Source organism: Bos mutus, chromosome 22 (assembly GCF_027580195.1).
Source record: "Bos mutus isolate GX-2022 chromosome 22, NWIPB_WYAK_1.1, whole genome shotgun sequence".
NCBI lineage: Eukaryota > Metazoa > Chordata > Mammalia > Artiodactyla > Bovidae > Bos > Bos mutus.
Window position 1 is genome coordinate 59,968,063 of NC_091638.1, and position 12,755 is coordinate 59,980,817.

Genomic DNA, 12,755 nt, shown 5'->3' on the forward strand with positions numbered 1-12,755 from the left:
GGCTATTGCGTAGCCTGTGCCCCACGGTCATGGGGGCTGCTCCCAGAATCGGGTGGGGTGACACGGCTTGCCCAAGGGCAGCAGGGCAGGAAAAGCCGATGGAGCACCAGGCGAGAGCAGACGGGGTGGCGGGAGGGGCCGTCGGAGGGGCTGGGCTCTGAGGGCAGCAGCCCCCAGGACGGTGTGTGAGGAAGTGCAGCCAGCGGCTGCAACGCCAAGACCAGCCGCTGGGCGGCGCCCACGGCCCTGGCTGGAGCGTCTGGAGCCCGGGCAGACACAGCCCCCGACGGGGCAGGCTGGGGGGACGGGAGGGCGGGGGCAGCCGCACCTGTCTCCCGTGCCCTCACGGCCCTGCCTGAAGCACAGGGCTTCCTGCCCGTGGACCAACGTGCCAGCTCCTGCTCCTGCCAGGGCGTACTCCTCCCGGCCGGCAGGGAGGGCGGAGAGGAAAGAGGGCTTTGCGGGCCTGGCCGCAGCTGAGGGCAGGGGAGCTGGGGTAGGAGCCAGGTGTGCACCTGAGGCTCTGCGGGACGGAGACCCGGGCTGTGTCCACCCGCAGAGGCCGACACACAGGTGAGCAGGCGGGGGGCGAGGCAGGGTCCCGACAGGGGCTGAGCTGCCAGGAGAGACCCTCAGAGCCCGACCGGCAGCTGCTGCGTTGACTGAGAGGGCTCGGGGAGAGCACACAAGGGTCCGAGAACCCACAGGTGGAGAGGGCTGCGCCACGTGCCCAGCTGCGCATGTTCCGCCTTCAGGAAGAGTTCCCGCGAAGCTGTGGGCTGAGCCCACGGGTCCCGGGGACCCTTGGGATGCACACCAGCGTCGGGGGCTGGTGGCGCCACACCGCCCTGCCCCGCCCCCCCACACGGCAAGGGCACAGTGAGCCTCAGTGGGTGGACCCCACTCCTGCAGGGGCCCCTCAGGACCCTGGGACGCACACCAGCGTTGGGGGCTGGCAGCGCCGCCCTGCACACACCGTAAGGACGGGCGCTGCGGCTCCAGCCCAGGGCCCAGCTGTCGTGGCACGCTTCGCCAATGGGACTCGCAGCCAGGCTTCCAGAAGCTTCTTCCTTCATCCCCACCTGAGGCAGCGGTTCAGACCTTACCCAGGTGACAGCTGCTGCTAACTTCAGAACTTGTGCTCCAGGAAGGCAGGCGGCCCCCAGCCCTGGGACCGCACGCCCAGCTTTCTGCCGCCCCCAGCCCCTCCTCAGCCTGCTGCAGGGAGACGGGGCCCTGAAGGCTAGGCAGTTTTCCAGGTGGAACAAAGCACACACCCAAAGCCTTCATTCCTGCAGGTGAGAAGGCTACTACAGGAGGAGTAAGAACTATTTTGGAGTTAGGGCCAGAACTAGTAGGGTGAGGCAAGTGAAGCACCTGCCTTGGGCACAAACTTGAGCACCGAAAACCTGGGTAATCAAGATAAGCGATATTTTAACGTCATTAGCGACCCAAATGCCGACAATTCTCACAGGAATATCGGCCATGGCTGTGCTCAGGGCCCCCTGGGATGATTGAGCAGCATCCCTGCCTGCGGCCCGTGCTGCGCCGTCAGGCCGTCTCCTCGGGGCACACCCCGCGTTACCGACAGCTGCTCCCCCGTCACTGCGTCTTTTCTTGGTGGTTGGCCTACTTCCCCAAATGTGAACACTGCTGGGGTCCAGGCTTGGGACAGAACGCACGGATCATTTTTCCCAGTAACATGTCTGAACACTGATTCGACCGTTCGCTTAGAAGCAGTCATGGGGAGCTGGGCTACAGGCTGAGGTCAGACAGACAGTGGCTTCTGTCCTCAGCCCCACAGCAGTAAGAACAGCGGGGCTCACTAAGCGCGCACCAGATCGCAGATGGCTCCCCTCGTCGCCGGGGAAGCAACTGCTGGCTCCTCCAAACCTGCCCTGGCCCCCAAGGGTGGGGGACAGGCTGACCTCAGCAAGAGGAGCCTGGCTGGCAGAGGACCGGTCCCGGCAGGCAGGTCTCAGGGCCCCAGCCAACACCATCTCTTGTCGATGAGGCTCCCTAACCAGTCCTGGCACACAGGCTCCCACAGTGAAGTCAAGCTTTATTGCCACACTGACATTCTGGCCCCCTCATGGCAGCTCTGTGCAAAGAAGCCAGCTCCCCCAGGGAGACATGGCAGGAGGGGCAGGGGATGAAGGAGTGAGGCCCTCAGAGACCCTCACTCCAGGATGCCCTGAGTGGTGCCCAGCCCCGGAGCTCGGGGGCTGGTTTGTGCTGAGAAAGACCTCATCCCTAGGCGAGCATCCCGGGGCCCCAGGCAGAGAGGAGGGAGCCTCTGCAGCCACAGGGATGCCCCCAGCTCCCTGACAGCCCCGTGTGCGGCGGTCAGCAGTCCAGGCCAATGGATACCAGCAGCTCCTCCAGCACCCGCAGGCGCTGCGCGGCCTGCTCCATGGCATGGCAGGTCTGCACCAGGCTGCCCATGTGGAATCGGATGTCGTCCACCAGCGGGATGGAGTCCGTCTCCTGCCGGCCGGCCACAGCCGCGGCCTCCTCCCGCACGGCCTCCACAAAGTCCTCCTGCTGCACCAGCTGTGGACAGGCCGGATCAGGGTCTGTCCTCCGCCCAGGCCCGGCCGCCCGGGGCCCACACTCACCTTCTCAATGACCCTGGCCATGTACTTGGTACACTGGTCCTCCAGGCGCGCCAGGCCAAACAGCTTGGCCACACGCCACACCCCCACCACGCTGTCCTCGTCCAGCTGCTGGGCCAAGCTGCGGCCACACAGCTGCTTCAGGCCCGGCAGCAGGTACATGTCGGCCATGCTCAGCACGTCGTAGGCCAACTCGGGTGGCAGCTGCAAGGACAGAGAGTGAGGGAGGGTACCTGGAGACTGAAGACGGGGTCCCTGGGGCTCACAGCGCAGGCTGGCTCGGCCCTGAGACCCACGCCTGCTGTTGCTGGGCAGGCCCCTGCTTGGGCGTCCCCTTGTCCAGGAGTGGCGTGACGGGAGCCTACGGAGGGTGGGGTAGGGGGTGCTGTCCCAGTGGGGTGCTGTCCCTGCCCTGAGCGTCACCGCAGAGAAGAAGCCCTCCTCCTCAGCTGCTGTTTCTTGGGGTCTCTATGACGGTGACTGCACACACGCCGGCTGCCTTTGGGGCAGCTGAAGGCATCCTGGGGTCCCCGGCATGCTCTGGCTGGAGGAGCAGTCCACACGGCGCACACTCCCCTCGCCGGTCGGATGTGTGACGCACCTCGGTGTGGTCGCTGTACACGTAGTACAGTACATGCGTGAAGACCTCGGGCGAGACGCTGTGCAGGGTGACGGCCGGGAGGCCGCCCGACGCCTCCAGCTGCTCACTCTCCTGGAAGTGGTCGTCCAGCAGGGCCCGGAAGTACTCGCTGCGGCCACAGAAGAAGGCCTGCGGGAGGCTGGGCTCAGGAGGGGCTGCCCCGGGAGCAGGGCTGGGCGGATGTCTGCGGGAGAAGCCGCGTACCTTGTGACACAGGAAGTCGTAACCGCCCACACGGAAGCAGACGTCAGGGCAGCTGCTGAGGCCATCGCAGGGGAAGGGCAGCTCCCCGAGATCGCCCTGGGGGGAGGCGGGGCAGCCTCAGGGCAGGCAGGAGGGAGAGCGCCAGGCCGGGCCCCTCCTAGCTCACCCTGGAAGGTGATGCTGCTCCAGGGTCAGTTAGACACAAGAGCGCCAGGCTCTGGGTTTAAGCCGCAGCCCAGGGCGGGGCCTTACCCGGAGCTCAGGGGGCAGGGCGCAGTCAGCCAGTAGGGCCAGGTCCTCCCGCAGCTGCAGGTCCGCCTGGGGGGGCTCGATGGTCAGCACCTTCATGCACACGCCCGGCTTAGACGCCTCTGCGGGGAAGAGCGCGGGTTCATGGGGTAGGCGGCCCGCAGGTGCCCGCCCGAGCCCAGGGCCTGAGGGCGGGACGGCCCCACTCACGTTTGGCCTCCAGGCCGCCGAGCAGGCCCCATAGCTGGCACTGCCGGGCCAGGCGCTCGCAGTCGCTGACGTGCTCCACGCCGACGTCCAGGCAGCCTGGGTGTGGGGGCAGTGCAGGGGGAGACTTGCGGACTGAGGAAGCCGTGGCTGCCCCCCAAACCCCCAGGTGGGTGGTCCATCTGCCCAACCACTGGCTACAGGGCTGCCGTCCGACCTCTCAGGCCCCAGGACCGCGAGAGGGCCTCAGACCGTGGGTGGACGAGCTGACCGAGGCGGCAACTGGGCCATCCCACCGCAGTGGACGAACCCAGAGGGAAACGGTGGCCCCAAGGCCACGTCTGGTGCCCTAGCCCCTGCCCACCAAGCGCGGCTCACCTGTGTACAGGTACTGCAACAGCGCCCCGAAAGCCACGGGGTTGATCTGTGGGCAGAGACAGGGTCAGGGACGGCCACGCCAGGCGCGCCTCCCCTCGCGCCCGCTGACGCACCAGGGGGTGCCTGAGGACCACGGCGCTCTTGCCCTTCCACTTGGTGTCGAGCATGTGGGCGAAATAGGTGCTGCGCGCGCCCAGCACGCCGCGGTGCGCCCGGAAGGCCCTGCCGTGCACCACGAAGACCACGTCGCTGTGGAGGCCCTGCTCCAGGAGCCTGTGGGCGGGGCCAGTGGTGTGCTCAGAGTCCCGCGCAGCGGACAGCCCGCCCCGGCAGGCCCCGGCAGGCCGGCTCACCGCAGCAGGAAATTGTAGTAGAGGTCCCGCCGCCAGAAGGAGGCCGTCACCTGTCTGTAGTCACGCAGCGCCCGGCGGATGGCGTCGCTCTGCGCGCCGTAGAGGCAGCGCTCACCATCGAAGGTGTTGGCCTCGCAGCGGGCTCCTGAGGGCGGCAGAGCTGCCCGTCAGCGGGGCCTGGGGCTGCCTGCCATGGCTGGGGACGGGGAGCTGCTCACTCCACCACACACAGACACACACACGGCCCCGGGACTGCCCTGCCCCCAGCACCCTCCCCGCCAGGCCCCGGGCGCACGCCACCGAGCACAGACACCCTGGAGGCCGGCCTGGCCTATGCTGGGCCCCGGGGACACACCCCAGACAGAAGGTCCCCTGCCCGCAGAAAACGGGGCTTCCAGGGGCAGAAGCACACACACAGGCTAGCAAGTGAGGTCAGGGGCTCTGAAGAAAACGAAGAAGGTGAAGGCTGGCTGTGGTGCAGCTGCCACAGGGGTGGCCATGGAGGCACCGGGGCAGACGAGGAGCAGGGATCTGAACCAAGCGAACCCCTGGGAAAGAGCCAGCAGAGCAGAGGGAACGGCACGTGGCCAGGCCCCGAAGAAAAGCAGTGGTACCTGCGGGGGCGGAGGGGCACACTTCACGGGGCAGCTCGGGCACGGCCAGGTTCTCCAGCTCGCGGGAGACGCGGCTGGGAGGCCCTGCGGGACTTCACACCGGTCAGACTGGCCTCCCGGGCTCTGGGCAGATGCTGAGCTGGGCCCCGGAGACCGGTTCTGAGAGCACCCCGAGGGGTGCAGGAACGTGCCCACCCTGCACTCACCGTGGGCCAGCAGGTAGAGCACCAGCTCCTCGTGTCCACAGAGGCAGGCATAGTACCTGAGGAGATGGGGGAGGGCGCCGTCAGGCCCGCCCGCCGCCCGCCCACCCGCCCGCCCCCCAGGCCCGGCGCTCACAGGGGGGTGCTGTCCCACTTGTCGCGCACGTTCACCTCCACGTCTCGCTGCTCCAGCAGGTACCTGGGCCGGGGGACGGGGGTTAGAGAAGACCCGCGGGAGGGGAAGGAGGGAAGCCTCCCCGGTGAGGGCAGGTGAGGCAGAGACCGAGCAGGACGGGCGTTGAAGACCAAGCAGCCAGGTCAGGGTGTGGCCGTGGGAGCGTAGGCCTCAGGGGCCTCAGCGCGGAAGAGGCTGAGCGCCGGCTGACAGCGCTGGGAGGGGCCGCCCAGCGGGAGGCCTGCAGGGTCCCAGAGGCGTGGGACTGAAGCGACAGACTCCAGAAGGAGGGCGGCAGGCGGGCGGGGGTAGGGAGGGCCACTGAGGATGCCCAGGTGGGAGGGACCCAGCGTGTTCTGAAGAGCACCAGGCTTTGGAGGCTACCAAGTAAACCCCAAGTGGCACTCGACCTGGGGAGGAGCCCAGCGAGACAGCAGGACTCGCAAGTCGGGACTAGCCGCGGGGAGGGCTCCAGGGGAGGACGGAGAAGGGAAACACTAGGCGCCTCACCTCCCAAACAAGCCGCACCCCCTCCGGCGCGGCCGCGGTGACGGCGATGGCAGCGCCCAGGCTCTCCGACAACCGGAGCCTGACTCCGGCCCCAGACGTTCCCAGCACCGGTCCGTGGCTCATCAGAGTAACCCCGTCGGGGGTCCCAGGCCCGCCCCCAGGGTCTGACCGCCGGGCCCTTCCCTTCTCTCCACCCTCTGCTCCTCCTCCGGGCGTCCGCGTCACAGTCCTAACCCTAAGCCCACCGGAACCCCGGGACAAGTCACGCCAGCACCCGCGTCCCCGCTCGGAGGAATTCCTCGACCAGAAGGGCCCTGCTTTGGAGCCCGGGCGCCGGCTGGGGGCGGGGATCCACGCCTGGGCCGGCCCGTGCCCTCCCCCAACCCCCAGCGGGCGCTCCGCGGACCGCCCCCGCGCCCTCCCGGGGACCACGCGTCCTCACCGCACTCGGCCCACGTCCCCCTTCCTGCAGCTGGAGAACAGATCGCAGGTATCCATGGCACAGACGCCCAGACGCCGAGCCACCTCGGGCGGCGGCGCCCGCCGGATATCAACACGCCCCGCCCGCCCCGCCCTCCGGATATAAACACACGCCGCCCGCCCCGCCCGCTCCCTAGCGGCGCCTGGCGACCGGAGGACCGAGAGGAGGGGAGGGCCGAGAGGGCAGGAGGCGGGCGAGGGGGGAGGCGGCGCCCCGCCCGCAGCCCACCTGCCCCTTCACCCCCGCCCAGCACAAGAACGAGTCGCGCAGGGGACGCGGGCCGGCGTGCTCTCCGGACGGCTTTAATGGGGTCCCGGGGCGGCCTCGAGGGACGTCGGGCGGGGGCGGGGGCGGGGCCGAGGTGCGTCCTGAGTCAGGAAAAGCGGGGGGCCCTGCGCCGAGGGCCGGGCGGGGCACAGCCCCTCACAGGTGCGTGTCCTCCTCGAACACATCCGAGTCCTCGGGGTCGCGCTTGCCCCCCATGAGCGCGCTCCAGCCCCCCGGGCCGTTGACGGCGCCGCCGCCGTTCAGGCTGGGCTGCTTCTCTTGCATCTCCGACTGGCTGTCGCTGGCCACGTCCAGCGTGGGGTTGTCGTGGCAGCCGTTCTCCACGAAGCGCAGCTCCTCGCCGTGCGACTGCGGCGGGATGGGCCGCTGGGCGAGCGCGCCGGACTCCGCGCCCCCACCCCGGGGCCCTTTGCCGGCCCTGACCCCGCGGACCCTGATGACGCAAGGCCCTGGTCCGCGGCTTCCCCAGCTCTAACCGTTTCAGATGACCACTGAGCCTCCCACCCAGCAGCCAGGGCCCCCACCCCCGGACACCAGCGGACCCCTTTCTCACCACCCACGCCTTCTAAAGGGGCTCCTCCTGGGGCTGCGGCCCAAAGCCCACACCCTGCACCTCCAGCGCCTGAGGGAGGCTGGTGCCTTCCTCTGCACAAGCGCCTCACTGCAGTCACCCCCTCCCAGCCCGAGAACACAGCCTCAGATGGCCGACCTGCGGGCACCCCCTCAGAGCAGCCCCCGGCCCCGCCCCGCCCACACAGGCCGGCTCACCACGTGTTTGAGCTTGGGCAGCCGGCGCTGCCAGCAGTTATAGAGAAGGCCGAGCACGATGATGACCACGCAGAGGGCGCCGATGACCACCAGCACCACAAAGAGCGTCCCGTAGTCGCTGCGCACCTGGCTGGCCCGGGCCTGGCAGCTGCTGGTGGTAGAGTAGTTCTGGATGCCAATCTGGGGGTGGGGGGAGGGGCCCGGTTCCTTAGCTGGGGCCCTGGGGTGCCGGGCTCCCCCAGGGCCTATGGGGCTAGGGCTCAGGGATGGGAACAGGCCTGATACCTGTGCTGGGAGAGGACCCTGCCTGAGCCCAGCACCCTAGCCGGAGGGCCCCAGCCTCCTCTAGCAAGCCTGCAGTGGCTCTGACGCAACTGTGGTTGATGTCCAGCCCCACGCCCACCTGGGGGTGCCCAATCCCCAGAGGCCGCCATGAACTGGCTGTCACAGACCACACTGCCCCACCCACGTGGGTGCAGACAGGGCAGCTGGGGGCCTGCGCACTTTCTCCACTGCACACCTGCCCGACCAGGCTCCGCAAACTCAGTTCCCACCTTAGGGTGGGTGTCCACGTCCCAGGCTGCCCCCAGCCTCCTATTCCTGCTGGGATGGCCACCAGTGTCACTGAGCTGCCCAGCACTCCCACACTGTGGGCTGTCTCGGGGGGCAGCCGGCCCTGGCCAAGCGGCTGCTGTGCCCCACCCCCCTACCCCCTGGGCTGGGTAGACTCTCTCCAGTCAGCGCCTCAGGCCCCGGGAGCAGAGAAAGTGAGGTGCCATCCCCAAATGACAGGTGCCGGGGTGGGCAGGGGTGCCGCCTGCAGAGCAGAGGCCCGGGGGCCACTTCCCGCTGCAGACCCGCTTCCCAAGGCCAGCGATCAGCCCCTCTCCCGTGAGTGGTCCAGGCCGCTGAGACCCCTTCCAAGGCCAGCGACCAGCCCCTCTCCCGTGAGTGACCCGTGCGCTGCAGACCCGCTTCCCAAGGCCAGCGACCAGCCCCTCTCCCGTGAGTGGTCCGTGCGCTGCAGACCCGCGTCCCAAGGCCAGCGACCAGCCCCTCTCCCGTGAGTGAGCCCGTGCGCTGCAGACCCGCGTCCCAAGGCCAGCGACCAGCCCCTCTCCCGTGAGTGACCCGTGCGCTGCAGACCCGCTTCCCAAGGCCAGCGACCAGCCCCTCTCCCGTGAGTGGCCCGTGCGCCTCCGGCGCTCTTCCACGTTTACGTCACCGAGATTCAGTGTTCCTGCTGGGCTCACCACCAGTGCACACGCAAACATCTGCCCACTTGCGTACTGCCAAAGACCCAGCCCAGGGACTTTCCTGGCGGTCCAGTGGCTAAGACTCAGCGCTCCCGATGCAGGAGGCCCGGGTCCCACCCGGGTCAGGGAACTAAACCCCGCCGTGCCGCAGCTCTAGATCCGGCACACAGGCATCAACCTTGAGACCACAAGCACGGCCACTGAGACCGGTGGGGCCAGAGAAACAGCACAGGCGCATTTTAAAGAGGTACTCTTTGCTAAAACAACAATAAAGCCCCCGTGTGCCTTTCTGCCAAATCCATCTGAATGAAGCGTCTGGTAAAGCCAGAAGACCCAGACCCCTGGGTGGGAAGAGGCAGGAGGGCCTGTACTCAAGGCGCAGCCCACCAGCCCCGCCCTGTCATGAACCCCACAGCTCACAGCCAGCCCCGCCCCCAGGTGGTGCAGACATGGTGTCTCATGGGACGTCTGGGCCGTGCCTTGGGTGGGGGCATCTCCTCTCTGCTTTCATCTAGACGGGCACCAGCAGGACTCAACAGGGCTTCTTCCCTGCTCACAGCCCCGGTTGGCAATGAGCCCGAGCAAGAACCCAGTCTGGCCCTCAGCACTCTGTGCACTTATCGAGAAGCCCCACACCAAGACGGAGCCTCCCTGGCCCCGCCCTTCTCGGCCTGGCACGCAGGAGATAGGAGGGGGGCCCATGGCACGCGTACCTCAGCTCTGCCGTGGACACTCCAGGCCCGTGGGCATGAAGGGGATTGATAAGGGCCTGGATGCCAGTGAGTGGACAGGGCCTGGAGGACACGGGCTGTCCTCAAGGTGGGAGGTGAGTAAAGGTGCATCTGGGGGGGCGCGGGGAGGGTCTGCCAGCCTGTCCCCTCAGCCCAGGTCCCCAGGAGCGCGTGGCCCTCCCAAACTCTGGGAACGTGCGGTGTTCCCTCCCCCACCAGGCCCTGCAGGATTCCTTGAGCAGACACGGTGCTTCTCCATTGCTCACCCAGGGAATGCCACCCACCCTCCCAGACCCCCGAGGCCCCCTCCGCTCCGTGCCCTCTCCTGAGCACCCCGCTCCGTGGCTTGGGTCCGCACTGCCGTCTCACAGGGCTCACAAGGCGGCTGTGGGTGGCTCCATGCCCCTCGGGGGCTGGATCAGGCCGCGCCCAGCCATGCCTCCACCACCCCGCGCTCTTACCTCCTCCAGGCTCCTGCGGATGTCGCCCAGCATGGACAGCACGTCTTGCGTGGGCACCACGCCTGTGCAGAGGGCACCGTCAGCACAGCGGTAGCCACGAGGCGCTCAACCCCTGACCCTCAGACCCCCGCCTGCGCCCCCGCAGCCCCTCCCCCCTACGCGGCACATAGGCCTGCAGTCCTCCCGACCGGATCTGCCCCCCCCGCTCCCCCCACCTCTCCATGACCCACGAGGTAGGCCCTGCAGAGCCCCGAGCCTCGCCCCACTCACCCTGCTCGCCCACCAGCGCCATCAGCAGGTGCTGCTCCTTCTCACTGGGCTTGCTCAGGGAGATGTGCCAGGCGCCGTGGCGGCCGCGGCCGTGCCGGGGCAGCACGCCCTCCACTAGGGCCAGGAGCTGCAGCCCCCGGTGCCGCCGGAACACCTCCTGAGGGCGGAGAGAAGTCTCACTTGCTGGGGGCAGCGCCCCCGAGCCCCTCCCACCTGGGAAGGGCCGTGGGGGCTGCCCAGAGGGGCTGCTCCGGGAGCCCCAGGGACCATGGGGGCGGCGGGGGTGCAAGACCCGAGTCCACCTAGTCCTGCCTTGGCCTTCGCCCCCAGGAGGGCGAGCACAGGGCTGCCCAGGGCTACTCGCAGGTGAGCTGGGGGGACAGACGCACCCACACAGGGCCCGAGGGGCCACATGCGGCAGGTGACGGAGAGCTGGGACAAGCTGGAGGAGAGGGGGCAGGCGGCCGCCCCAGGCTGGCCCTCGCCTTTCACTGCAGAGACAGGGCCCCAAGTCAGGGAGTCAGGGAGGACGTCTGTGCCCTGGCGGGCTGCAGTGGGAGCGGGAGGACCAGCAGAGGCACCAGAGCGCTCGGGCCCTGGCTGGGGGCGGGGAGACCCCCTTCCCACCTGACGCTCCTCTCCTGCTTAGGTCTCCTTCCCCTTGTGCACAGGGAATTACACAACTTAAGACCAAGCGGCTGGCGGCAAACAGGAACTCAGCACGCGCAGGAGGCCTCGCTCCTGACTCCCAGCCGGTCACTGTCCCCATGGGGCCGCCTGGGAGAGACCCTCGCCAGGCCTGGTGGTGCCCCCCAGCAGCACCTCCCCTCTCGGACACGGGCAGTCGCCACCCCCGGCTCCTGCCTCTCTTGAGCGCCCAGCCTCGGAGCTGCCACCCGTGTGGGCCCCGACCTTTCTGCTGGAGCCCAGGCTAAGCAGCGAGGCTGTCACACCCTTAGAATGACGTGCGTCCTGCTGTCACGGCACATCCAGGCATGGCTCCTACCAGCCTCAGACTCGCGGCCTCACAGGAGCCGGTTCAGCTCCGCGCTCGCGAGAGGCTGGTGCCTGGAGATGCCTGAGTGAGCCAGAGGGAAGCCCCAGCCCCTGGAACGGCTGCCACCATCGGTGTGTGCGTGCACACGCGCTCGTGGGCGTGTGTGCACGGGGCCCGAGTGGGGCGCGTGTTCTGGGCCCCCTCGTGGGTGAGGGTCACACACCGCCTGAGCACACCTCACATGTTTGGGGCCCACATGTCTGGCTGGCTCAAGCCCGAGAGCCACAGGGTCACCTGCGAGGAGGCCGGCTAGCTCAGCCTAACTTCACACCATGCATTCTGTAGACGGGAACTGAGGGGAAAGCACTGGCTTTGGAATCCTGTGTCGGTTCACATCTCGGTTCTGCCACTTGTCAGCTCTGTGACGTTTAGCAAAATACTGTTCCTCTCTGAGCCTCGGTTTCCCATCTGAGAATGTGGGCACTGGTCCTAAAACCGCAGACTTTCTGTGAGGGTTAAAATTACTCTTTCAACCACAAGTGCGGGGACAACTGGATGTCCCAAAAGAAAAGAAAACCATGCCTGGACTCATACTTCATACCCACACCAAAGTCCATTTCAGGTGCATTTTACATGGAAAGCTTTCAGAAGCAAGCATGGCCTTGGAGTGGGCAAAGATTTCTAAATTGGACCCAAAACTCCTAACCATGAAGAAAAAAAATTGTAAGTTGGACCATTTTATGGTGAAGTTAAAAAAAAAGGTCTTCCACTCATCAGAGGGTTCTATCAGGAGGGTCAAAAGGCAGCCCGCGGAGCAGGAGACGTTCGCACAATATACACAGAACGGGGGCTTCACATCCATGATGCATAAGTGATTTACAGACATCGATAAACAAAGTCAGCTAGCCCGGCCGCCCGGTGAGCAAAAGATCTGATGAGGTACTTCACAGAAAAGAGGCTCAAACACGTACGGCAAGTCGTTCAATCTCACTGATCATCAGAGAAATGCAAAGTAACCCACAAAGTGAGGCCTGCGAAATGGTTAAACCGGGAAACAACGCAGACGGCCAGCAGCCCCCGAGCGCCAGGCGCTGCCGCGGAGGAGCACACTGCTGGGCCACCGTGGGAAGCTGCTGGGCAGCACCTGGCCAAGGTGACCTGCGGCGCCCATCAGAATGTGCCCGGTGCCCGGTGCCCGCCCACCAACGTGCAGACCCCAGAGCCTCCAGAGCAGCAGACCCACAGCAGCCTGGGAATGAAGCTCCTCAAAGGCCCGCCACCAGCCAGAAGGACAGAGAGGACGAGCGTGAACGCACGCGCGCAAGGACACAGAAGCTCCCGAAAGCAGGAGCTGA

At 67.2% G+C, this 12,755-nt stretch overlaps 2 protein-coding genes across 9 annotated transcripts in view; both read right to left on the bottom strand.

Annotated features, from left to right (window-relative positions):
- Positions 1-2,042: 2,042 nt before the first annotated feature.
- On the bottom strand, positions 2,043-6,738 carry ABTB1 (ankyrin repeat and BTB domain containing 1). 8 transcript variants are annotated; one of them, XM_070360290.1, is made up of 13 exons: positions 6,591-6,720; positions 6,149-6,383; positions 5,600-5,662; positions 5,467-5,522; positions 4,697-4,791; positions 4,407-4,566; positions 4,294-4,339; positions 3,919-4,014; positions 3,712-3,830; positions 3,460-3,555; positions 3,217-3,384; positions 2,619-2,819; positions 2,043-2,553 (listed from the first exon to the last, which is right to left on the bottom strand). In XM_070360290.1, exons 4-13 carry the CDS (start codon positions 5,515-5,517, stop codon positions 2,347-2,349), a joined length of 1,239 nt encoding a protein of 412 aa, XP_070216391.1. In that variant the 5' UTR covers positions 5,518-5,522; positions 5,600-5,662; positions 6,149-6,383; positions 6,591-6,720; the 3' UTR covers positions 2,043-2,346. The 8 variants fall into 8 exon arrangements, with proteins under 8 accessions (XP_070216391.1, XP_070216387.1, XP_070216390.1 ...); XM_070360286.1 differs by lacking the exon at positions 6,149-6,383 and having other exon boundaries at positions 4,647-4,791; positions 6,591-6,737; XM_070360289.1 differs by lacking the exon at positions 6,149-6,383 and having other exon boundaries at positions 6,591-6,666.
- A 300-nt stretch (positions 6,739-7,038) lies between these two features.
- Positions 7,039-12,755, bottom strand: part of PODXL2 (podocalyxin like 2) — a 46,832-nt gene continuing 41,115 nt past the window's right edge. The window contains exons 5-8 of the mRNA XM_070360285.1: positions 10,404-10,560; positions 10,134-10,195; positions 7,686-7,865; positions 7,039-7,265 (exon numbers count right to left, since the gene is read on the bottom strand). Coding sequence (XP_070216386.1) covers positions 7,053-7,265; positions 7,686-7,865; positions 10,134-10,195; positions 10,404-10,560 — 612 coding nt within the window. The 3' untranslated portion in view covers positions 7,039-7,052. The remainder of the gene's footprint in view (positions 7,266-7,685; positions 7,866-10,133; positions 10,196-10,403; positions 10,561-12,755) is intronic.

Bases quoted from the DNA above. Each gene is read 5' to 3' on its own strand.
- ABTB1 (XM_070360286.1), bottom strand. From the start codon at position 6,646: ATGGATACCTGCGATCTGTTCTCCAGCTGCAGGAAGGGGGACGTGGGC. The intron at 5,523-5,599 runs GTGAGCGCCGGG...CCATCTCCTCAG, and splicing joins AAGTGGGACAGCACCCCCCT to GTACTATGCCTGCCTCTGTG. The intron at 3,831-3,918 runs GTGAGTGGGGCC...TCTTCCCCGCAG, and splicing joins CGGCGGCCTGGAGGCCAAAC to AGGCGTCTAAGCCGGGCGTG.